The 25726-nt window shown below is 42.6% G+C and overlaps 1 protein-coding gene across 4 annotated transcripts; it reads left to right on the top strand.

Moving 5' to 3' along the window:
* Positions 1 to 11850: 11850 nt before the first annotated feature.
* Positions 11851 to 24398, top strand: CEACAM4 (CEA cell adhesion molecule 4). 4 transcript variants are annotated; one of them, XR_010783642.1, is made up of 6 exons: positions 11851 to 12614; positions 12982 to 13995; positions 20994 to 21058; positions 21669 to 21732; positions 22418 to 22493; positions 23252 to 24398. XR_010783642.1 is itself a non-coding variant. In XM_066549470.1 (5 exons), the coding sequence occupies exons 1-2, from the start codon at positions 19896 to 19898 to the stop codon at positions 21018 to 21020; spliced, it is 603 nt and encodes a 200-aa protein (XP_066405567.1). In that variant the 5' UTR covers positions 19602 to 19895; the 3' UTR covers positions 21021 to 21058; positions 21669 to 21732; positions 22418 to 22493; positions 23252 to 24398. The 4 variants fall into 4 exon arrangements, 2 of the variants coding, with proteins under 2 accessions (XP_066405567.1, XP_066405566.1); XM_066549470.1 differs by lacking the exons at positions 11851 to 12614; positions 12982 to 13995 and adding an exon at positions 19602 to 20471; XR_010783643.1 differs by lacking the exons at positions 11851 to 12614; positions 12982 to 13995 and having other exon boundaries at positions 19985 to 21058; positions 23252 to 23373; positions 24046 to 24398.
* The last annotated feature ends 1328 nt before the right edge of the window (positions 24399 to 25726 follow it).

Raw genomic sequence — 25726 nt, forward strand, 5'->3', positions numbered from 1 at the left:
CCATCCATAATAAGCAATTCTTTTCTCCAGGCACCTCCATTTCTCTGTCTTCAGCTGACAAATGGCTGAGTCATTCAGCTGTCCACTTACCGGGAAGGAAGTTTCAATCTCATTATGGCAACAAACACACTGCCTGCTTCTCTTTGATTGTTGGGATGCTCCCAACAGTCAGTCTTGAGCACTCTGAGGAGATGAATCTCCAGTAAACTGCAAGAGGAGGGGCATAAATGTGAGCATGTGGGATGTCATCTTCCGAGGGACTTGTAGACAAACAGTAAATTCATAAGCACGTTGATATCAGAAATAGAAATAGAAATATCACAAAAAAGAAATCAATTATTTGCCACCATAAAACATCAAAACCAGAAGTGTTTATCACATAGTTTGCATGAAATAAAATGGTCCTAAATTTTTCCTTAATTCAGTGGTGTGCACTGAATATGGTTTTTCCTTACCTGATGTCATGTGCACAGGAAAGGTAACACCAAGTTACAACTTTGGTCTTTAGTCAAAGAGATAAAGGGACTTTGCTTATTTCTGGCTTTGAGAGGGAAGCAGTATACTGATGATGGGGGAACCAAAGAACTGCTTTGCTCAGAACTTTCTTTATCTTGACTATTTTGAAAGTCAATTTCCTGATTTAATACTGTTTTTCATTAACTCATTTACCTGTGGCAAGTATGATAAATACTGTGAATTTGTCTTTCCAAAGAATATTGCTAAATCTGTGACCACTCAGCTTGTCACTCTGTTAGCCACTTCCTGTTGGACACTGGCCATATCCCTTTTATTTCATTTTATTTCCACCTGGCCCAGGTGCATATTCTGGGATTAAAAGAGGCCATTTGCTAATGTGGATCTCGAGCATTTCTGTTAGGGTTTACTTTTTCCTAAGCAGCCATCTGAAAGCTTTACTACATCCTGAATCCAATTGTGATAATAAATTATCTGGCTGGTATAAAGGATGGACTAAATTAAGGCCAGCTTGTTATTTGGTTGGCTTGTTTGTGGTTTTTGGTTGTGTGTGGTTTTTTTGGCCTTTTTTTTTTTTTTTTTTTTTCAAGTTAGCAAATTCATAGGTATTCCAGGGGAAAAGTTTCAGTATGACTAAAACACAGACAAATCTGGTCTGATTTGTTAATCCTGCAGGCAGAACAGTGGCTACTTTTGAAGTAAACATCCCCAAGGTGAAAAAGCTATTTCTTCTACACAGGGTTGAGTTATTTGTGTGGCATTTACTAGCTAGTATTTTCTAACTGCTGTTGGTAGATATTAAGGAAAAGATTAATACTGTATTTTTTCCAATGAATCCTTGTCAGTTAGATTTGGAGGCTACACATGGAGAAATGCTTTCTTCTCAGCTCAGAGCAGCACTGAATAGTCTAAGTGTCTGAGCTGTAAAGCAGTCCTTTTGTTTAAACCACTTTCCATGTTTTTCTGCCAAAAATACATTGCTCATTCTGTCCTTTGCCCGATGTAATTGAGGCAAATTCAGGTGTACACCAAAGTATTTGTTGCATATATTTTGTCGCATCTCAGTTTGACAGCATACAAGTAAATAATGTGCTGTGGTGTAAAAAGAATTGAATAACTTTTGTATAAACTTAAATTTTCAGAGGTCTTATACTTAAGAGAATGTGAAAGTTGTCTTCTTTCCACTTCCCCCCAGCAAACAGAGTTCTGAGGCAGGTAAGTCAAATCCCTGCAGTGCCTTGTCAGGAGGCTGAGGGGCTGCAGGGCACAGGGATGCTTCCTACAGCATCCTGCCCTCATCTCTGTCATCCCTCTGGGACTAGCCTGCCCTTTTTATTTCTAGCTCTGTTCTTAAACTCTCTGTAGCTTTTCCTATCCCGTTATTTCAAACCTTAATCTTTTTTGCCCACTTTTGGTTTTAGAATGATAAACGCCCACATTTGATTTTAAAAAGTTCTACTTGGTGCTTGCCATCTTTTGAAGAATTCTCACTTGCACTGCCTAGAGCCTTCTCATGCCTGTTTTATTTTATGCATCACCTTCCACTCCAGAGAGTAATATCATCAATGCACTGTCTGCATAAAGCTTCACTTTGACATCAAATACAATGTTTTATTATACTGTAATTTTGTCAACTTCTCTGCAGCACTTAACAGTTAAGAGGTATCTTTTTTTAAATCTCAGTGTTGGCTGAACCATCAGAGCTTGTCAAGTCCCCTGAGTGCTAACATGGGTCTTTTTAATGCTGTTATTTCTTGGCTCAGTCATTTCAAATTTCTATATATTTTCCTAGTTGCAGTCACTTGATCTTCTTGACACTTACAGTAAGTACAGCAATCCAACTACATGGACTTACTGTCCTAGTTGAATCTAATTTTCTAACAATTATCACAACCAATTACGTGTGTCTTCCACTTAGTCTCAGGGATTGTCCAGCTTTGGTAGCTGGAATAGAAGCTACAAAGAGAGGAGACTGCAAGCTGAGTTCCTTGCTGGTGGAGGGTTTCATGCTTTAGAAAATGAGGATGTACACATGCCCAATAAATAGAACAGCTCTGCTGTGACCAGTGAAAAGCAAGTCTATGCAATAATGAGGATCCATCACAGCCTTTAAAAAGGCCGTCTGTGTTAGTTAAAGCACACCACGTGCTTTTTGAATCACGTTCAGCAATACAACCTGTGCAGGAATAAATGCTTAGGAGGGCTCGTTTGAAAGTGAATGTGACACTTGAGGCAAAGAATGTATCACACTTTCAGCAACATCAGGAAACTGGTTCTATCTGTGAGCATGTTTAAGCTTGCACTCACATTAATAACATAACTGGAGAAGCAAGTTTTGTTCCACCACCAACTCACTGCTCTGACAAGCTTGTAGGTTCCTATTTTGCTATTTTGTCCTGTCCTGGAAACTGATTTTTTTTTTTTCCTCTGGCATGCATAGTTGCTAAAAATGTCTTGATTGCTTTGTGCCATGCTAGGTTTATGCACTGACCTCCCTCAGTGTAGACCAACAGGGAGGGGGAATCAGGTGCATCCACAGAAGAAGTTGCATTTGCATTCTACAAGGAAACATTGCCATTTGCTGATTATAGGGCTTATGCACTGAGGAGTAATAAAAAACCACATAAAGAATGAAGCTGGAGATCACAGTTAAACCAACTTAGTTGGTGCAGAGAAATCCAACTTAAACTGTTTATTCAGAAAAGCTGTCAGGAAATAAACATTTAGCAGTGTGCACCATTAGCAAATATCTTGTCACCAGCTCCAGCTGACAGCAGCTATAGAGTACCAGGGGTATTTTTGTTGCTGTTGTTTACTCCTTTTACGGAACCAGTAAGCTCAGAATACCTCCTGTCCCATTCTCCATTTATTCTCCAGAAAACCAGAGTTTGCAATATATATTTGTAGCTTTGGGCATCTGTGTAGCAACATCGAATATGACCTCCGGTGATACATTTTCCCTTCAAACATCTTTCCCAGGCCATTCTGCTGTAGCTCATTTGTTTCCTGAGAGATTCTCTGTCCACAGCATTCCAGGAGAATTCAGGCAGATATTAGGAAAATCTTTCCAAGATGAAACATTGAAAGTCACAGGGAAAATCTGACTGGATTTTTTGGGGGGCAGAGGAAGGATGCACTTTTCCCTTTGTTATGTAATCACAGTGGTGTGCCAGCAAGTTAAATATCACTCAGGAGTGAAAGGAGGGAGATGGGCTCTCTAAGCCCCCAGTTTTCTGATTCAGTATGCTCTCTCATCAAAACGAGAAGTTATTTAAGGATAATTCACAGCTGCTTAAGAAGAATAAAAATTGGTTCTATCTGCAAAACTCAGATCCATGATTTACATACTAGCAAGAGCTAGAGCTCACATGGACAAAGATTCAGAAATCTCTTCCAGGATCCTGCCCTAAGAAAACTTTGTTAGTATATAATATGAACTCCTACAAATAGTGGCATCAGTTCAATGAAAAACCTGAAAGTTGCAGGTAGTGGATGTATATTTATGGCTCAGAACCAAGTAGGTAGAGAAATCAAACCAATCCCAGTGGTCCGAGATATAAACAATGAATGAGCTGTACTAATTAGCTTTCACTTATAAGTGCAAAGCAGGTTAATTAAAAATGAACTTTAATACATTACAGCACTGAAGACATCCCTCACCCTAATTCAAGTACAGATGAATGGATACAGCAAATTTGATCTATATGTGTTCACTGGGTTAATTAAAAGTCAGGCATGCATCTGCAGAACCAGACAGAATTTTTTATTTCTACAATGGCCGTTGGCAACTTGGGATTAAGAAAAAGATAAAGAAAGACAGCATCTGGTATCTGTTGAAGTTGAAAGATTCTTTCCAACAGGAAATGTAAAAGACTGCTGACATGAGAAATGTTGACTCAAGCAAAGCCTTCCACACCCTATCCTCTGCACTGGCTTTTTTTTTCTATGGAAACTTCTGTGTCTATCGTATGATAAAAGCCTGAAAGCATGAACTCATTCTGAATTAGTTTATTGTCAGCCTCTTATTTAGAAATGTCAGCAGCACTGAAAGCAAAATGACTAAGAAAATCTCTTAATTCTTAAGATGATCTTGTTGGCAGAGGTTTTAAATACATCTTTAGAAGTATCGGATTCTCCCTCACCTTTCCTGGAATATTCTTTGAAGAGATCACAATTTCTGCATTCCATAATGTGGTAGACAATCTCTTCATATGGGAACCATGTGTCAGGAGAAAATGTTAAGCAGATCCCTTCTGTGGGGGGAAGCCCATAAATGACCTCATTCATCAAGAATTCAAGCACAGCCACGTCCTAACCTGCCTCACAGAGGCAGCAATTTTATTGTACTTTATATTCCTCCTCCATCTCCCTTCAGGGGCACAAAATAATAATTTAGATGCAAGAAAGCACAATGTGTATGAGGAAATTATTTTCAAGAATGCTTCCTTCAAAAGACTTTTGACAAACAAATGGTTGTGCTTCCACACTGGTGGCCTCCAAGGCAGCACCAAGCAGGATATTGGAATATCTGCTTTGCAGCACAAGGAGGCTGAAGATGGGAGAACAAACATTTCTACTGCACAGGGACCCCTCAGTCACCTTCAGTCCAAGGAACTCAATGCAACACCAAAATGGCATTCACACGCAGAACTGGACAAGATCAATTCTTGCTGGATTTCTGCCATCATAATGTGAAAGGACTTTCAATGTACATGAGAACTGCAGGAGCTGAATCCAGTCCCAGAGTAAGAAGCGGGCACTTGTAAACTCTGTGCCAATCTTAGTTTTTCCAGTGAACTATGAAATACAGATGATGAGGCTTCTCCTCCAACAAAGCTAAAAAGTCTATGCTGGCTTATTCATAAAGCTGAGATAATTAAGCAGTAATTCCACTGATATTTCAGCCACTACTTTTCCTGTAAAACCTGCTGAGAAATATAACATACCCCAGAATGAAAAAAAAAACCCAACAGTGAAAAATATGCTTCTTTAAAGTTGCACTCTTCACTTAAAAGAAAACTGTTAGAGAGTATTAAACTAATTCCAAGTACTATGGCAAGTATAAGAGAAGAGTAAACTTTAATTATCTCACTGTTATAGTTTTCAATGAAGATTTATTAGCAATCAGTTCCAAATGACAGCAGTTTGAAATCTTTCAGTGCTGAACTTAGGATAAGGAAATATAAAATTTATTTGATTCCAAGGGAAAGAAGGTATTTTTAAACAAAACCAGAGGTGCAAAATACCCTGCATAACCACAAGTTGAATCTTTCTGAAATAAAATAATAATAAAAAAGGCATGTATAAAACAAAATAATCTAAATACAAGCACCTTAATCATGTACTTTATGTATTTATCATCAGCAACCTAAGGTTTGCTTATTAACTTTAAGAAAAACAATACGTGCTTTTCCAGCACCTCTTTTGAGGAAGAGTCAAACTTCCTGCATTTGAGCTTTAACATATTTGGAAAACAGATCAGATCACGGCATCAGATAAAAATCTTTCCTCATCAGAAAGCACCTGACATTCCAAATCAGCTTTGTTTCAGATTACAGCAACTCACCATTCAGTGCTGAATTTTGAGTTGAACAGAACTCATCACTTTAATGCCGAAACAAGAGTTTTATTTTTTTTATTTTGTACGGTGACCTTGGAACGTGCTTTCTCGCACAGTGTCGCATCATCATTGGAACATGGCGAGGAGAGGGGAGAACAGGCCTAAGATGTGGAGTCGAGGAGCCTGCTGGCTTCCTACTTACAAGCAAGTGAGCCAGGCTGAAACTGCTCTGAAATCTCACTGTCAGCATATTTCGGTATTAACAGACATCTCTTGTTGAAGACATACTGATTTCCCTCCTCGCTCCTCTCTTGTTTTTATATCAGAGGAAGAAATATGCCACTGAGGTAGTCAGATCAGTAAAAGCAGCTTTGTTTTGAAGGAAGTGAATGTCCCTAAAATCAGAGTGAAATATCTTATTTTCCTTCACATCGTGTGCACTTCTAAAAGACAGAGAAGCTGCAGGAACCTACATTGTCTAGCCACCCTACCTGCAAAATCTATAAGGAAGCAGATGTTGCCATTTTTTCAGGTGACAGAATTATAAATATGTGAGAAGTGAGCTATTTTGCCCTGCTTTACTGTAAACAGATTCTTATTTACCTTTTGATATGAAATCATTTGGAACTGAAAGATGCAAGAGTTTCACTCAGCTTGGCTATGGTGCACTAGCTGAGATGTGATTATGAGTAGGAGAAAACTAGGGGAGAATTACATAGGAATATGTTCTCCTCCTTCATCTTTTGGAAGCTTGAACACATTTTGTTATACTTGAATGCTCACTTGCAGTGCTGTGCTGAGCAGTTTCATTTGAATATTCCATAAATGGTGTCACCTCTCAAAGTATCACCAAGGATTTTGCTATTATTAAGACACTAGAAAAGGGTTCAGTGTGATTTCAGACAGCTGGTTGGGAAAAGCAAAAGGAAATTTATTTTTAACTCCTCCCATTACTGTCTCTTTCCCAAATGGTTTGATCTTAATGAAATGGTTGGAGTTGTCCTCCTAAATCCTATGCTGGAGACAATGTCATGAGGTCAAATGAGAATCCTCATAGGAAAAAATCTTTCTTCTACTCAACTCCCTCTGTGCAACACACCGACCCACCTGGTACCTCAGCTCTGCTGCAGCACTTGGTGGAAAGAGTGGGGTGTGCTTTCAGATGGCAGAATAGCAAAGATTCAGCACAACCCATCAGAATTCCCCTTACAGAGCCACTGCTGGAGTGGAGAAGACAGACATACAAGCAGCACTGCCCTCCTCTGAAAAGGAAGCAGTCAAGGAACAGGCAGAGAACCAACAGGCAGTGAAAAGCAGGGACAAGAAATGGATATCCATTACACCAGCTGCGTCTGTGTAGCAGGAAAACTCTTCCTAGAGTGGGGGCAAAATCGCTTGAACACTCTCCTATCTGCAAAGCTAACTGTGCTGGGGGGAGGAGGGTGTGTTATGCTGCTTTTGGTGCAGAATAAGATGCTAGGCTGGTACTCCTGGCCCAGACACATATGATTGACAGAAAATCACTTTATATTGCCATTATATACCTATACCTATATCTATCTATATCTATATATCTTGTATATATATGTGTACACACTTAAAAATATGTAAGAGGGATATATCATGTATATGTAGCACTATAAAAACCCAGTCCTACCATGTGACAGAAAGGTTTCCTAACAACCCCCTTCTCAGAGTGTAAGTGGAGATTGCTGCCTTGAGTGGGGACACCCCTCAAAGTTACTCCTTGAGGCTGAGTGAAAGAGGTTGTCATGGGTGGGTAACATCAATCTGTTCTTAAAAACTGGTTTGCTAGCTTCAATATGATTGCTTCAATATTGCTTCAAAAATAGTGCACTATACTTCTAGTCATAGCTACCTATACTGTGTGGTAAATAATTCTGATTAAGATTGTCTAGATAATTATTAATTATCATAATAAATCATTTATTTTTATATAAATTTGGTTTGCCACCCTTAATCCTGCTGGACAAAGTTGGATAACGTCTCAATTACATCTGTATAATCCTTTGGACATAAATGATTGACAAAGTGTGGGGCCAAGATTGGCTCCAACTGCAAGTAGGCTCCTCTCTGAGAAGGAGTTTAGAAATCAAGAGGGTTCTTTCCACACCTTGTGATACAAGAGAATTGTGTGAAGCCAGATCCTGAATCTCCTGGAGTTCAGGATTCTAAATTCAGACTTTACAAGACTCTAGACTTGCTTGAAACATTTGGAAAGACACTGGAATATACAAAAGAGAGAAATAACTTTAAATTTACATGATCTTCTTTTTTTTCCCTAATAGAAAGAAATCTCAGGTAAGAGAGGAACAGCCCTGTAGGGGTTCACTGCTGCTCTATAAGTATTACTTATGCCCACTTGTGTTTAAAAATTTGAGAAGGATGTGACAGAGAACTGGCGGCAGTTATTCTTTTTTAAAACAGCAGTACACAATTTCATTACCTCAAAGATCCTGATAGATTTTAAACACACCACATTCACATATATTTCTTAACGTATTTCCTTGCCAGACAAGTTTTCTTCAACTCTTATGAGGACCTCAGAAAGAGTTACACAGTCTTCATGAATGTTTTAAGGAGAGGAGAAATGCCAGGAAAGATAATGTAATTAGGTTCTTGGTGTGAAATTACCTGCTAGACTGCAAGAATGGAAAGAAAAAGGAAAAAGTACAAGTTCTAGATAAAATTAATTGTCTCATATGCAGATATAATCTCCATAGCAGCAGGTGACAGAAAAATTGAAGCCAGTGAGAGTGAAGAATATAATGATCATAACTGTTAATGCCGTGTCCATGAAACAGGAGGCAGAGAAATCACTACCTTAATAACAGCTTCCTCTAAGGAGGAACAATCAATATCCAGCTACACTACATGTCAATTATCTGCTTAATTATCCTATATGTGGCACTACTGTCAAAGGGCTGCAAACAAATTTTTGCCAGTGGTTTTCCCCAGCAAACAGATCTGCCTACAATCATGATGCATTTCCCCGTTTTCACTGCTTTGTGAATCTAATTGTTAAATTTTCTCTCAGGTGACTGCTTCTAAATTTTTCTCTCCTCCATGGCTAAAAGAAAAGTCTTCATTACTCATACTCGATAACTAAACAAGCACCTACATCCTACTGTCTGTTAAATACATGTCCTGGTTTACAAGACAGGTGTCTGCTAGGGAAGGCAGAAAAGCCTCCCTTGGAATGGAGAATGTAAACCCCCTCCCTCCGAACTATTAGAATTTTGAAATTAAGGGGCTCTCGGGCAAAGATATGGGAGTAGGAATAACAGTTCTCTACTAGTGTGCGTAATAAAGCAAACAAACAGCAACAACCACGGCATCAGCAGTAACAGAAGCAGGAACCCGGTGCCGGCCTCGGGCTGCGGCGCGCTCCGCTCCGGGGCAGTTCCGGGCACGGCCGGCAGGGGCGCTGGCGGCTCCCGCTGCGCGGGGCGGGCGCGGGGATCCCCGCGGGGCCGCAGGGGGCGCTGTGGCGCAGCCTCAGGGAGGACGCGGCCATGGCGGCTGGGCCCGGACGGGAGGGGATGGAAGAGCGGCTTTGCTCCACCCTAGAACCCGATCTAGCGCAGCCGATCTAGCAGGGCTCTCAGAAGCAGCAGGCTGTAACAGCAAGATGAGCAGAAATCCCGGGGCAGTGGGTGAGAATGTCTCAAAACTCTACGGCAATAACTGGAACCTGCGGCGTGTCCTGGCAGGGCAGGGGGATGTGGGGCCCAGTAACAGAAATGTTCCTGCTGGGTTATGGTGGTGGCAGTGAACTCCTTCCCCAAGTCACAGGTCAGACCGTCCTCCCACAAAGCCCAGCAGTGAGAGAGAGGCTGCCCCCAACTCCATCTCTTTTTATCTGCCCCCAACTCCATCTCTTTTTATCTGCCCCCAACTCCATCTCTTTCTAAGTGCCCCCCTCCCCGAGAGAGAACTCCCCAAAACCAAAGGAGTTCCCCCTCCCCTCCATCTCAGGCGCCCAGCCATCAGCGCTTCTTAGCCTCTCACTGGGAAAAAAATCCACACATAACAAGGAAAAACAGAAAAAACCCAACCCCCAACAGTACAACACCACATATTGATCCATAATTGAATTAAATGAGCATTGCTTTGTTTGTAGAGATAAGCAGAATGGAGAATTCTTATGAGAAAAGCGGAAAATATTTTTCAAAGCTATGAGAAAAACAGTTAAAAGTGGCCACTCAGGACACATGGCAGCTTCAGAAAACACTTCTGCATTGCTAAACTGAAATTAATGCTTTCACAGATGTCTGCACAGGTCCCATGAATTTTTTTGGCTGTGCAGACTCAGGCTATTCTGTGCACGGAGAATGAACAAAACAAAGGCTGCAGCAACATGTCTGTTATAGACAAATAATGTGATAGCTGGCTCTCACAATTAAGAGATAGATATGATGTGTATGTTATGAGAATATGTCCCCCCATAGTCCCCTTTCCCCTCCGCCTTGTAATAGCCTCCGTAGTCACTTGGGGACTTGTTACTAAGAGGCATGACATGGCAACACCTGGCCTCCAACCACGATGTAAAAAAGTGATCTCCACCAATGGACTGCAGAGAAGGAATTTTCTGACAAAACTTTGGGAGGTGCTAAGGGTATAAAAGGCAAAGCACCCATTTTGTAGATGAGCATGTGGCTGCTGGTCACAGAGACTCCCAGCACTGTAATTTTTCTTTATTCAGCCCTTTGTTGTATTTTTTCTTAAGGTTCAAAAAACCTTTGAAATTTTAAAAGTGAGTGTTGTTTCTTACAATGTCCAATACATTTTGTGGAAGCTACCTTACAATGCCACTTCTGGAATTCAATGCACAGACCACCTTTAAACATGCACTTCTATTTTCCCAACATGCCTGTAATTCCACCTAAATGATGCAATGATGGGGTGATGGGGCACAGTTGTGTTTGCCCATTAATCTCTAACACTAGAACATAATTCATGTTGATGAGGGGTAAGAAGCCTGGGATTTATTGAGAAGTTATTTTAGGATCACTGAGTTCCAGTTGAGCCTGGCTGAGAGCTGCCATATTACAGAGCAGACAGCTGAATTTGGCTGCTGGAAACCAGTCTGGATGTTAACCACAGTAACAGCAGTCTCATTTCTGTCACTAAGACATTGAGTTTCCATCTGCAAGCAGAATCAAGTCAGATGACTCCATTTACATACATTCTTTGACACAACCTTGTCCACTATTTCGTGGTATTTTGGTCTTGTTTGAAAAATAGGAAAAGCCGACTGTAATATTTCATACCAGAGAGAAGTTAAATTCAAATAGAGAGTATTGAGAATCTACCTAGATTTAAGTAGGAAACCAGACTTAAGCTCCTATTTATGTGATGTTTTTTAAATGCTGCTAAGTGCCCAAGAAAGTTGGGTATTAGATCATACTAAGAAAACCAGGTCCCATTCAGATGCTTTTGAATATTTTACTCCACTAAAAAAGTCCTTCTAAAGAGAAGGTGTTGATGGCATATATTTCCTTCTGTGCCCAAGGCTTCGGTCTCCGTTCCCTGCCTGCCCCAAGGCGCGTCCAGCCCGGCCCGGGCGGGGGACGGTGCTGCCACCTTGTGGGCACAGAGCGGTGCTGTGCACAGAGGGGAATGGTGAAGCACAGGGAGGAGTGCAAAGGGGCGCGGCCGGGCTTGAGGGGCCGCCGTGCGGGGCGGTGGCTGGGAAGAACGACAGCGGCGGGGCCGGTTTCTGCGGGCGGCGGAGGCGCGGAGGGGACAGAGCTCCCGTTTCAAGATGGCGAAGCGCCCGCGTACCAGGATCCTGCGTGAGCCGGGTCGGGCTCCAGCCGCACTCAAGATGGCGGCCGCGGCAGGACTCCGGCAGAGGCGACTCCGGCAGAGGCGTCTCTGCCGCTCCCTGCCGCGGTTCGCGGGGTTCCGGTGCCGCTGACCCCGCCAACCGTTTTCTCCCGCCGGGAAAAGCAGCAGAAAATGGCGCTGAGAGCGTCGGGACCGGGTTGAGGCAGCCAGCAAGAGAAACGCCTCTGTGAGGAGCGGGGGATGCTTAAGGGTACCACAACAAAGATGGCGGCTCGGCCGGGAGCGGCTTCTGCCAGTACCAAAGATTGCGGAGAGGAAATCCAGGAGAAACGGCTGCTGGCATCCTGGGCTTGCCAGGCAGGTTTTGTACTTGATTGCAAGGCAGTTTTCCTGCCTCTGCATGGGGTGGCACCTGCATCCCACTGGAAGGGGGAGAGAAATAATTCCCCTCATTCCCTGGCCCAGCCCTGGAGTGGGAGCAGCTTGCCCTTATCCTGGAGTTCTCCTGCTCCTGCCCAGCATCCCTCTGGTACCCTCATGTGCTTCCCAAGCTCCCAGCACTGATGGATCTAAACAAGGAGAACAATCCCTGTTCCTTCTCTTCTCCATCCTTCATGTTCCTGGGCCCTGCATCTCCCTGGCTATTCCCTGTCTGACTCCTCATCTCCATCCCACCTTCTCCCTGGTCACATCTGAGCCTGAGATGTGTTTAGCAGCAAATCCATTCCTTTAAAGGAAGCCCAGTGCAAAGAACATCCAGCTGCAGGTAAGTCTTCCTGCATTTCATTTTTCTCTGGCCAGTTTTGGAGGGTTTCCCTCTGTGCTTTCCTGTGACCCAGATGTGTCCTTTCCTTTGTCCAGATCCAGTGCCAAAAGATTGAACAACTGCTGAGTGGGGTCTGGGATGAGAATGGTTCTGCTAAAATGAGGGAAAGAATGCTAGAAGAAAAATTAGCTTCCTTTGAATGTCTGGAATAAAAGCACTGGGAAAGGGCACTTTTAAATTCAATTTGGTGCCACCTCCTCTTTTTTTATGGCTCGTACTCCATGGTGAGCAATCTAAGCCAAAAGATGAAATGCAGGAGGCTTTGATTCTGCAGTGAACTTTACTTCCCTTTTCTCCTCTCTTTCAGGACAGGGAGAACCACTGAAGTTGTCCTGGCCTTGCCAAGGTGTTTGAGCTGCCAAACCCAAACTGGTCCTGATGATGGAGGACTTAAGAAATTACTCAATCCAGCTAAATGCTTTAAAAAGGGAGATGGTTTAGTTATAGAAATATTTCTGCCTGAGACTGGGAAGAGATTGGGAAGAGTTAAACCCCCCAGTTCTGCATAACAGCACAAGGATTTTTTAATTCTTTGCCTTTTTTTCCCTTCCTTTGAATGGGTTTGTTTGTTTCCCCTTGGAGACTGCACACACAATAGGCAGATTTTTCAATTAAGCCATTTTTTCCCACTTTTAGTCTTCAATGGAGCCCAGGTGCTAATTGTTTGCTGCTTGGTTTCTGCCTTCCCTTTCCTGCCTACAGCTTAAGCCCTTTCTCTCCTTCCTGCTTTTTGGCCATTACTGGTCATGCAGATGATGCTGATGCAGATGGCTGATAAATAATTATCAAACAGCTTGGGAATGGTCTGTATCAGTAACATTAAAAGATGCAGTATATGGACCATCAACCAATGAATTTAGCAACAGTTGGATAGTAACTAATCACCTTTCCTTTGAAGCCCTCTTCATAGCATATTTCCTTATAAAGGGAAAGCATTTGGTTTTTCTTTTAAAAAATACTACAAATCACCAACAGCCAGCTTAAGTGAGCATGGCAGACTGACAAAGACATGGTAATGTTTTTTCTTTTAAATCCCTCACAAGCCCATCCCCTACTGGGGAGGCAGCTCAGCGAGTTTCAGCCCACAGCTGCCATCCTGTGCTCATGGAGAGCAACCTCTCCAGCTGTCCCAGCCTCAGGAAAGCACAGAAGAGGGCTTTACACAGATCAGGGATTAAGCTAGACCCAGGTTGGGCTCAGCTCAGTCACCGTGGCACTGTTAGAAGCCTTAAACCCTTTTTCCATCAGATTGATTGATGGTGGTTGTGGTGCAGCCGCTGTTTTGCTGTCAATGTGCTCCACTGCAGCCTAGCCTGACATGGTGAGCAGGGGCTTGGGGTTCTGCCTCATGTGTTAAACATCAAACCAGAAGATAAAACAACAGCTAAAAGCCCTGCCCTGCCATGTGCCTCACTCTGCACCACTGCTATGAGAGGAGGGTGAAAGACCCAGTCAGTTTTAGCTCTGTAAAGCAGCTGCAGAGCAGTGATGAGTGCCTGAATCACATCCCCTGCAGGCCATCAGGGGAGTGAGGGCAGGGAAAAGGGCAGAGAAAGGGAAATAAAAAAACAACAGAGCCACCAAGACTGGAGGATGTGAGGATGAATCCAGAACTATGCTCTCCAAGAACTGAAAGAACACATTTCTTAAAACAAGACATCCAAACAGGAATGAGGGACTTGCACTCTTTCCAGATCTTGCCAGCACCATAACTCATTAAAAAAAAAAAAAGTCATCTGTGGAAATGGGATGCTCCTTTAAGCCTGGCAGAGACTTTCTCCAGCACCACAAACCACCCTTCCTGCTGCTCTTCCTTTACCACTCAGGGCTGAGCCATGGAGACCTGCTTCTTTAGTGTGTGTGTGTGTATTTCAGGGTTTTTTTAAAACCAAGAAAAAAATCAATATCATATTTTAAAAAGAACCCCCAGAGCTTTGGGGAAAATGGGCATAAATGTCAAACAAAACCCAGAGAAAGACTGAGCTACTAAGGGATCTTAGAGCAGCAGTGGTGGGGTGGGAGGGAAGAAATATAGGAGACAAATTTAACACCATTTAGGAGGGTTTATGCACAGTGTTTTCATTGCAAGCAGCATTTAAAAGTGACAATTTAGTGGTTTATCATATCCCAGCACACTCCTTCCCTGTCAAAGTGATGGGCAGAAGCAGCAGAGCAGCTCTGAACACACTGTTCACTACAAGGCACCACCAACAAATCCAGAACAGCTCCACCCTTGGCCAACCCTCTCTCCTTGGGCCTTCTGAGAAGCTGGGATTTAGGAGAAGGCCTTGCAGGGGAACAGTGTTTCAAATGTCAAAGGCTTTAAAAATATACAAGGAGAGGAAAGAACATGTCAGGGTTTTTTTCAGGTGATAGTTTAGGAATTTACTTGGAATAAGCTTCTTCCCTAAGAGGGATTTCAATTCTACACATGCACAAAGAGGAGAAAACATTAATGCAGTGTTGAGACAGCTGTGTGCTGTGAGCAGTGGTTTTAAGGTAAGGCCCTTGTATATCTGGGAGGGTGAAACCTCTGTGTTCAACCCTCTGGGATCATCACTTGGGCTTCCTGTGCTTCTCAAGCTCTCAAAGTAAAATTGACCTACCAAACTCATCTTTGTCTCAATCCTAATCCCTGCATCATCCTTCAGGTGTGTTTCCTCACAATGAAATTGGAGTAGAAAATGCTTTAGGAGATGCTTTGCAGCCCCTTCGTCCCCAAAGGCCCAATCTGCTTTAATTTTTAGGAATGCTGTTCAAGCACAAGGTTTGGATGCAGCCAGTGAGACTCACATTTCAGAAGGACCATCAATGGTCTGATAAAGACACAGCACTTTCAAGCAGGCTGCTGGGACTGAGGAGGATATTTGAAAGCTGTTGACATGCAGTTCTAGCAGAAGTGCAAAATGAAACGTAATGTAGTAGAAGTGGAAAATGAAATGCTGTTAGACAAGGCTGCTGCCCAAATTGGCTCTGCCTGGATCCACCTGGCCTGCAGCACAGCCTTCTCCCTTTCTCCTCCCTGCCCTCTGCTCAGCACCAACCCAAACCTGGGCTATTTCAATTCCTGTCAGACACAGAGCAGCTGATGGGCAGCAAATGCAGCCTTCCCAAAGTGGCTGCCCATGGCCCAGCCTGCAGGGCAGAGCTCAGGGAGGAGGTGGCAGCTTCCTCAGCGGCTTTTCATGTCCTCTCTCTGCCATGCAGACACTGGCATGCATGGCACGGCTCTGTTTTGGCAGCCGGTCCCTTGGCAGGGCTGGGTGAGCACAGGGTGAGTACAGGGTGAACTCTGCTCCTTGCTGTGACACCTGGGCTGGCAGGGATGACACAGTGACCTCGGCCGGCCGATGCTGCCTGTGCCATCACCTGGCACTGACGTGTTTGATGAAAATCCTTTCACTGGGATTTTCTCCTGAGAAGCCTCAGAACAGAAATGGAACCAGTAACAATCTGCTGGCTGTGGAGTGTGGGCTGGAGATGGTTTAGCAACAGGGGCATCTTGGATTGGTCTCCTGTGCATTGTTTCTACTTGATGACCAATCATGGTCCAGCTGTGTTGGGGCTGTGAGCAGTCCCAGGTTTTTATTATTCATTCCTTTCCAGCTTTCTGATGTCTCCTTGCTCTTTTAGTATAGTTCTAATATCTCATTTTCTTTTAATATAATAGAGATCATAAAATAATATTTCAGCCTTCTGAAAGGTGGAGTCAAGATTCTCATCTCTTCCCTCGTCCTGGGGACCCTCAAACACCACCACAATCACCGGCTTGAGCTGGTCCGGGCAGTACCAAATTAATATAAAAAGCTTTAATTTTATTTTTAATTTTTTAAAGTTATTTTTAATTTAATTTTTTATTTTTATTTTTATTTATTTATATATATTTTCTATTTTAATTTTTTAAAGGTTTTTATTTTGATTTTAATTTTAATTTATTTATTTATATTTTTATTTTAATTTTTAACGGTTTTTATTTTGATTTTAGTTTTTATTTATTTGTTTATATTTTTATTTTAATTTTTCTAACGGTTTTTATTTTGATTTTATTTTTATTTATTTATTCATATTTTAAAAATTGTTTTTACTATTTTTATTTTATTTTTTTATTTATTTATTTTTCTTTTTATTTTAATTTTGAAGGGTTTTTATTTTTATTGTAATTTTTATTTATTTATTATTTTATTTTAAATTTTTTACAGTTTTTATTTTTATTTTAATTTTTTAAAATATTTTTTATTTTAATTTTTTACGGTTTTTATTTTTATTTTAATTTTTTTTATTTATTTATAATTTTATTTTAATTTTTTTATGGTTCTTATTTTTATTTTAATTTTTATTTATTTATATTTTTATTTTCTTTTTTTAACGGTTTTTATTTTTATTGTAATTTTTTTTTTTACAGTTTTTATTTTAATTTTAATTTTTATTTATTTTTTATATTTTTATTTTAATTTTTTACGGTTTTTATTTTGATTTTAATTTTTATTTATTTATAATTTTATTTTAATTTTTTAACAGTTTTTATTTTTATTTTAATTTTTTGTTTATTTATATTTTTTATTTTAATTTTTTAACAGTTTTTGTTTTTCATGTCTTTTTATTAAAAATAGAAAAATTACAATGCTGTAAAGTGCCGTAAAGCGCGACTGTCGTAAAAGGAGCCGTAAAGCGCGACTGTCGCAAAAGGGCCGTAAAGCGCGACTGTCGTAAAAGGTGCCGTAAAGCGCGACTGTCGCAAAAGGGGCCGTAAAGCGCGACTGTCGCAAAAGGAGCCGTAAAGCGCGACTGTCGCAAAAGGGGCCGTAAAGCGCGACTGTCGTAAAAGGTGCCGTAAAGCGCGGCTGTCGCAAAAGGTGCCGTAAAGCGCGATTGTCGCAAAGGGTGCCGTAAAGCGCGACTGTCGCAAAAGGAGCCGTAAAGCGCGACTGTCGCAAAAGGGGCCGTAAAGCGCGACTGTCGTAAAAGGTGCCGTAAAGCGCGGCTGTCGCAAAAGGTGTCGTAAAGCGCGACTGTCGTAAGAGGTGTCGTAAAGCGCGACTGTCGTAAAAGGTGCCGTAAAGCGCGACTGTCGCAAAAGGGGCCGTAAAGCGCGGCTGTCGTAAAAGGTGCCGCAAAGCGCGACTGTCGTAAAAGGTGCAGTAAAGCGCGGCTGTCGCAAAAGGTGCCGTAAAGCGCGACTGTCGTAAAAGGTGCAGTAAAGCGCGGCTGTCGCAAAAGGTGCCGTAAAGCGCGACTGTCGTAAAAGGTGCCGTAAAGCGCGACTGTCGCAAAAGGGGCCGTAAAGCGCAAATGCCGTAAAATTGCCGTAAAGCGCGACTGCCGTAAAATTGTGCCGTACAGGCTGGCGGCGCCCTGGCTGTCACGGGGTGCTGTACAACATGGCAGCGCCGTGGCCGTCACGGAATGCCGTACAAGATGGCGACGGCCTCCCGAGTGGGCGTGGCCAGTGTCGACGGGCTGACGTCATTAGGCGGCACTCTGCCTGCAGTGCGCCCATGCAGACGACAGGGGGCGCTGTGCCTGCAGTGCGCCGATACAGACGGCAGGGGCGCTGTGCCTGCAGTGCGCCGATACAGACGGCAGGGGGCGCTGTGCCTGCAGTTCGCCGGTGCAGACGGCAGGGGGCGCGACATAAATGGAGTGTAAAGTATAAACTATACAGAAGAAGAAATAAAAGCTCTATGTCACCTGCAGCTGTAGAAAATTTCAGGCTCCCATAGAGGAAATAGTTTTCCTAAAATCATTACGGTTTTGGGGTTTTTTGCACTCCCAGGTAGCCTGAACATTTCTACTGCTGCTTTTTTATTCTAAAGCTAAAATGGAAAGCCAAGATTAAAAATATAGGGAGAGAAAGAAAAGAAAAGAAAAGAAAAGAAAAGAAAAGAAAAGAAAAGAAAAGAAAAGAAAAGAAAAGAAAAGAAAAGAAAAGAAAAGAAAAGAAAAGAAAAGAAAAGAAAAGAGAAGAAAAGAAAAAGAAAGAAAGAAAGAAAAAGAAAGAAAGAAAGAAAGAAAGAAAGAAAGAAAGAAAGAAAGAAAGAAAGAAAGAAAGAAAGAAAGAAAGAAAAGAAAGAAAAGAAAGAAAAGAAAGGAAAAGAAAGAAAGAAAAGAAAGGAAAAGAAAGAAAGAAAGAAAGAAAGAAAGAAAGAAAGAAAGAAAGAAAGAAAGAAAGAAAGAAAGAAAGAAAGAAAGAAAGAAAGAAAGAAAGAAAGAAAGAAAGAAAGAAAAGAAAGGAAAAGAAAGAAAGAAAAGAAAGGAAAAGAAAGAAAGAAAGAAAGAAAGAAAGAAAGAAAGAAAGAAAGAAAGAAAGAAAGAAAGAAAGAAAGAAAGAAAGAAAGAAAGAAAGAAAGAAAGAAAGAAAAGAAAGGAAAAGAAAGGAAGAAAGAAAAGAAAGGAAGAAAGAAAGAAAGAAAGAAAGAAAGAAAGAAAGAAAGAAAGAAAGAAAGAAAGAAAGAAAGAAAGAAAGAAAGAAAGAAAGAAAGAAAGAAAGAAAGAAAGAAAGAAAGAAAGAAAGAAAGAAAGAAAGAAAGAAAGAAAGAAAGAAAGAAAGGAAGGAAGAAAGGAAGAAAGGAAGAAAGAAAGAAAGGAAGGAAGAAAGGAAGGAAGAAAGGAAGGAAGAAAGGAAGGAAGGAAGAAAGGAAGAAAGAAAGAAAGAAAAGAAAGAAAGAAAAGAAAGAAAGAAAGGAAAAGAAAGAAAGGAAAAGAAAGAAAGGAAAAGAAAGAAAGGAAAAGAAAAGAAAGGAAAAAAGAAAGGAAGAAAGAAAGAAAGAAAGAAAGAAAGAAAGAAGAAAGAAAGAAAGAAAGAAAGAAAGAAAGAAAGAAAGAAAGAAAGAAAGAGAAAGAAGGAAAGGAAAGGAAAGAAAGAAAGAAAGAAAGGAAAGAAAGAAAAGAAAAAGGAAAGGGAAAGAAGAAAAAAGGAAGAAGAGAGAAATGAAAAAGGAAAAGGGTGAGAGTGAAAAAGAAAGAGCGAAAGTGGAAAAGGGGGTGAAAAACAGAGTGAAAAAAAGAAAAAAGAGTTGGAGTGGAAAAGAAAGGACATTCGGGAGGGGCGGTGCTGCCTAAGGTGCTTCCGCGCCCAGGAGCGAAGGAGCCGTTTGATCCCCCGGCGGGACCGCAGCTCCCGGTGGCGGAAAACGGAGCGGTGGCTGTCAGTCCGAGACTACAACTCCCGGCAGGCCCTGCGGCCGTAAAGCGCGGCGTCTGACGCAACGGCCGACGCGCCATATGAATGGCTGGCGGGCCGAGGCGGCCGCGCGCCGGGGGAGCGGGCTGGGCGCGGGGAGCTCCCGGCGCCTCTCCCGCGCGGGACGGAGCCGCGGCAGCGACGCTGGAGGGGCGAAGCCTCCGGCCGGCCGCCCGCACGGAGCCGAGCGGCGCGGAAGGGGCGTCCGCCCGGTGCCTCGGCCTCGCTCAGCGGTCCCGGTGGCGGGGGCTCAGCTCGGGCGGGGCGCGCTGCCGCCCGCCGATGGCGGAGCGCCAGGCGGTGCTTTGCTGCCGCGGGCCGGGAGCTGCAGGAGCCGCCCCGGGCGAGCGGCGCCGGGCGCTGCCGCGGTCACTGTGCGGCGGCTGGCGGAGGCGCGGGAGCCGCCGAGCTGCAGCCGTGTCCCTCGGGCTGCTGCCGCTGCTGCGGGCGGGGGCGGACGAGCGGCTGGAATGACACGGCTGCTGAGTGCCTCAGTGCTCGTGGCTCTTTCTTCCACGCAAACAGATGGAGCGGCATCGCTGAGCAGTAAAACACAGCGATGGCCCGGAGAATGGCGAGCGCAAGGAGCGCCGGGCTGGATCCTTCTGCTGGCACAGGTGCGATCCGCAAACTCAGCCCCTGGTGCCCCTACCCTCCCGACCCCCAGGGGAAATGCTCTCCAGCCTCGAGCTGCTGCAAGACAAAACGTGTGATTTGACACTAGGGTCCGGAAAAGGTTTCCGTTTAGATTAGCAAATGCCTCAATTGTTCTTGGTTACATCCTAGGATCGGTTTTAGGCAGTGACTTTATACCGCTTGTCGGATTTTCTTGTGCAATGGTAAGAAAATAGGCAGGTCTGATACTGGTTTCGCTTTTTTTCTACTTCATGTTCCATGAGCTGCTTTTATCCAAGCAATTGTTTTAAAGTTCTACTGTAGGCGTTTCTGGTTCACTTTTTTTTTCTTTGCAGCACCCCTGACTTTTTTTTCCTCTAAATCGGCAGTAAATATAACTGAGTAAAATTACCTTGGTTTTCTTCCTTCTTTTTTAACTGAAATGTTTTTATTGATAATCCAATTTGAATATGCAGAACAAGTGGGTATGTCCTGTAATATATCCTAGCTTTTCTTGTTTACAGGGTACTCAGAAAATCTGTCTCCCTTAGAGTCCCTCTGAAACATTCTCAGTGCAATCTCCGTTAAGGTATGTGTTTACAAATAAGCCACCATCAGCTGAGATATTTGCCTGTGTACCTTTTCCTGTAATTCAGAGCTTGCGTTCTGTGTAAAGCTATAAAACATGTAAAAATGGTTTTGCCAAGTCTTAATCGTTGAAGGCAGCAAGAAGTGGTTTTAAAGCCTGTTCTTGAGCAGACAAAGGGAAAAAGTGTGGATTTGATGCTGAACTTGTCATTTTTCATTTGACTTGCCTTGAATGATTTAGGAAGAGAGAGAACTAGAAAAAGAGAGAAATAGAATTGGTTCTTGAGCCCTCCTAAAATGCTCCCCGTGATTCTGTGTGGAGCCAAAGTGAAGGGTGATGGAACAGAGCCCTGTGCTTTAGAAGGAAATCAATTTCAACCTGATCTCCACCCTGAGTCTCCCTAATTTCTGTTTTTAAAATGCAAACTAAGTTTAGGAAGTGTTGGAAGTCAGTATTTTGGGGAAGAAATGGCAGTTGCACCAACCGTTCCATTTCCCAGAGGCTCTGGGAACGATTCATTTTGTAAGCGCTGTAACTGCAATCGGTTGGTGGTTCGGGGTTGGAATGTGCACTTGCCCTCCTCTAAAGCACTCGTTCCTTTGCATTTCAGTGCCAGGAGTCTGGAGAAACTGGAGAAGAGCCCAAGAGACATTTTTCATCCTGAGATACAAAAGGTAGGAAAGGACTTTTCTTTGTTTGGTTCTTTTTCTTTATGATTTGCTGGAAATAGAAGTAATTAAGTATAGATACCACTGGTTTGTCTCTTCCAGTAGCTAATAATAATAATAATAATAATAATAATAATAATAATAATAATAATAATGTGAAACTGCTTGAACTGTCATTATCCATTGAACTGGTCATTTCAAATCCAAACTTCTAAACACAAATAAAACCATCATCCTTGTAGAATCTTTAATAGGAGGGGGCTAAAGATGCTGGTTTTGTTGACAGGATTTATTGGTTCTGGAAGAGCAAGAGGTCAGTACAAGCCTGACTACTTCTTGCTCACAGACCCGTCCGGTGAATGCAGCTTTGTATTTTGATGGGCTTATGATGGCTTGGAAATCAATTGCTCGTTACAGTAAAAATAAGTAATGTTTTTTTGAACATGATAGCAAAAATAGCTTAAAGCACCAACTTAAAATTACTACCTTAAATTGGTGATCTATTATTATTATGCTATACTATCAAAATGTAAAGGTAAATGATTATGTATTAGGAGGTGGTATGAGATGTATGTTCTAATGCGTAGGATGTATACAAAGATACACACACACTTGAAAGTCCTTAGAGGAAACAAATTTTTATATCTTCTGTTTGACTGTTTACCATATAATAGTTGGTTTTATGTCCCAGGGACCGGTGAATTTTAAATTTGGAGTCCTCTGTGCTATGGATGGTCAGCTTACAGATGATGAAATGTTCAGTCATGGTGAGTTTTTCACCTTCTCCTTAATTGTTTTGTTCACCTACATAAAAAAAAAGGTATGTTTATTATTTGTTACCCTGTTCTGTCCGTTTCCTCAGTATTTGCTGGGGCTCTGCTTACCCAAGCTTTGGGTAAAACAAGCTTTGGGTTCCTTCTGTCCCACTGGGTGTTGCCCAGTTTGGCTGCATCTGGTGAAATTCACCCTGAGCCCTTACAGAACCAGCTCAAACCACGTGAGAGCCATTCGCAGCTCTCTCAGGACACCCGGAGGAGGATGGGTGACGTTTCTGAGCATCTGGCCAAGTGTACTTCTATCAAAACTCGGCCTGTGTAATTTCTGGGGAAAACCCTTCTGTATCCTGGAGGGTTCCTCAAACTCTGTTGAGGATCCAGTTAGCAGTTGCTCACCTGGATGGTTCCAGCTCCTCAAGTTAACACTTGTACTCTTGCCCTGTAGTTTAGATCTATTGTAGTTTTGTTATTTTGCACGATTTTACGTCTTTGGAAAATAACGTGCGTTTCACTCTTTGGAACCTCTCGGATCATTCTTTGGTGCAGCACCACCTAATGGGACACTTGGCTGCTGTGCTGAAGGGCTTGGTTACTGGGATTGTAAATCCCGGAGAGTTTGTAAGTCTTCTGTCCCCAGGGAGGTATCACGCTTTGTTCACTCTGTTTGTCAGGTGCTGCTTCTCGTCGGAAGTATTAACTTCAAACTGCCCTGTTCTTTTTGTAACTTTTTTTCCTGGTTCTCTCCGTAGGGCAGGGAAGGACTCTCGTATCCCGGTCGTCAGACTCAGCGCTGCCCGAGAAGATACAGAGACTGTAAAAATCATAAGGAGCAAATGTGACTGCAGAGGAAACAAACTGGAGAGAACAAAAGGTGATATTGTTCTCCTTAGCCTGGATTAGAAACATCCCCTGTGCTTTGATGCCGGTGGCTGCCAGGGGCTCGTTAGGTCTTTTTAGGCAGCTGTAGGTGTTCACTTGTAGGTTTTCTGTCTGGACGAGTCAATTCAAACTTTGCTAAGCTTATATTGGAAAATTACTCTCTAGTTCAGTCCAGCATGACATTTTTGAATGTTGTAAAAAAAACATGTTACTTTGAATTTGCTAATGATGAGAAGCTTTAGGTTTCAGGGTTGGGAGATAGGAGAAGAATTTTGTGGGGATGTTAGACTGAAATAAAGCACACCTTAGGCTGGACTGGCACACTTGCAGATCCCCTATCCAACAGGAGTGCTTAGATTAGCCTGGGTGCTGCCCATTGTTTCTGTAGGAATAAATGTTTCCTGGCCTTCAGAAGTAAGCTGCTTTGAAAACCTGGAAGCTGCAGTACAGTGACAATCCACGTGCTTGGGATTCAAAGGAGATTTCAGAAGGGTGATGGGCTTTTGTCTTTTCCTACAAGTCCATGTAATCCTACAGAGGAGTTTTTTATTGCGTGCTGCCGAGTCATCCATCAGAGCCCTGTTGTACTGATGATCGTGCAAATACAAAACAAAAAATCAGAGCCTGTCCCAGCCCCTTAGAGCCCAGCCCATTATTTCCTCAGGCTGCCCTCTGTGTGCCATTGATACTCAGCACGGGAGCGAGCTGAGGGTTGCTGCAGCTGTTGGGAGCAAACTCCTTCTCGTCACACAGCAATAGAACTGGGACGACGCCTGGGCCAGCGCCTCTCTGCTCTCGTCTCCCCAGTCTCCAGCAGAGCAGCTCCGGCCCATCCGGGTGTGCGTGACCCAGTTCCCGATGGTCTGAACGCGCTGAGCAGCGCTCGGCTGCTGGGGGGGTTCAGGGAAGGCAGAGTGTGCATTATCATCCTCCTGAACCTACAGACAAACCAAGGGAGACGCCATAGGGTGGCAATCAGTCGCATACATGCTAAATAAAACTCGCCGGTGTTTGTAAGGATTGTTTCTGCTTGTTCTTTGTTGTGCTTCTGTGCTTAGGAAGCGTCCCTTGAAAATGAGTTCAGTTCATCACTTGAAACTTTGTTTGCAGACCCTCACTGAGCAGAATTTGTTGCAGACTCGGTGCATGCTGTGCTGCCCTCCTGGGAGTGTGAGGAGCTCCAGCGTGCTACTTTGTGCTTTAGGACACTCTGAGGGATTTATTCCTTTTGGGAGCCACCATGAGAATTCCCAAGAGAGGTAGTAATAAGGTATGACATTGGGAAAAAGCCTGCATCCTTGGAATGTTGTTGTTGTTGTCAAAAGTTAATTTTTCCTTCTTTCTTAGCCAGTAGTCACGTTTTTGCTTTATTTTTTGTGGTATCAGTATTTGATTGTTTAAAAAATTGCTTCAAAATAACTGCAGCGGCTGGCCACCAGGACCTTGTTCAGATTTGCCTATTTGCTTGTAGCTAAAACGTTTCCATATTGTTTCTCGTTCTATTGAAGAAACTGCTGCCCAGTCAACTAAGAACTGAACATCTATCTGTCTGGGACATGGGGAGAGGATTTAGGTCGTGTCTTTGTTTCCAGAAAAAAGTTCCAGTGTAGTTTCTAACTAGAGGCAAAGGGGGGTGAAGACTCGGGGCTCTGATGCCGTTGGGGGCACCCCGAGGTGCCCAGGAGAGGGAGCCCCACTGCGGTGCAGGAGCAGGTATGTTATCACGTACTAGAGAGCAAATGATAAATAGAAATATGGAAATTATAAATATAAAAATATTTTTAAATAGTTAAATAAAACGGGCTTTTCTACTTGTCAATAGGCAGGGTTTTGATTATAAAAATTATAAATAGAAACAATATGAAGGTAGAAATTTAAGTATAGAAATATATCATAAATACGTACAGATCAAGTTTAAAAATAGAAGAAAAAATAGTTGTAGCAGTAGATACGATACATAATATAAATAATAATTTAAATACGTGTCTAGAATTTTATAGATATTATATATAATGCTTAATATATTGCATCAAAAGAAACTATAACTATAAATGTGAATATAATTAGACAACGCATAAAAATACTTCGATATCGTTTAAAAGAAGGCTTTTATTGTATTTATTTGGTTAGAGATGGGGTTTTTATTTGGACTAATAGAAGTATTCTAGAAATATAAATCTAACTATAGAAAGATACAATCCATAGAGAAAGATATTTCTAAAAACACAACCGAACGACGCCGCCTTCGGGGGAATCGCACGAGCTCGGCCGAAGCAAGGCGAGAGCGGCCGACCCTGACGGCCTCGAGCGAACCGAGGCGAGGCTTCCGAGGCTGCCTGGAGCGA

Source organism: Molothrus aeneus, chromosome 4, assembly GCF_037042795.1.
Source record: "Molothrus aeneus isolate 106 chromosome 4, BPBGC_Maene_1.0, whole genome shotgun sequence".
NCBI classification, from domain to species: Eukaryota; Metazoa; Chordata; class Aves; order Passeriformes; family Icteridae; genus Molothrus; species Molothrus aeneus.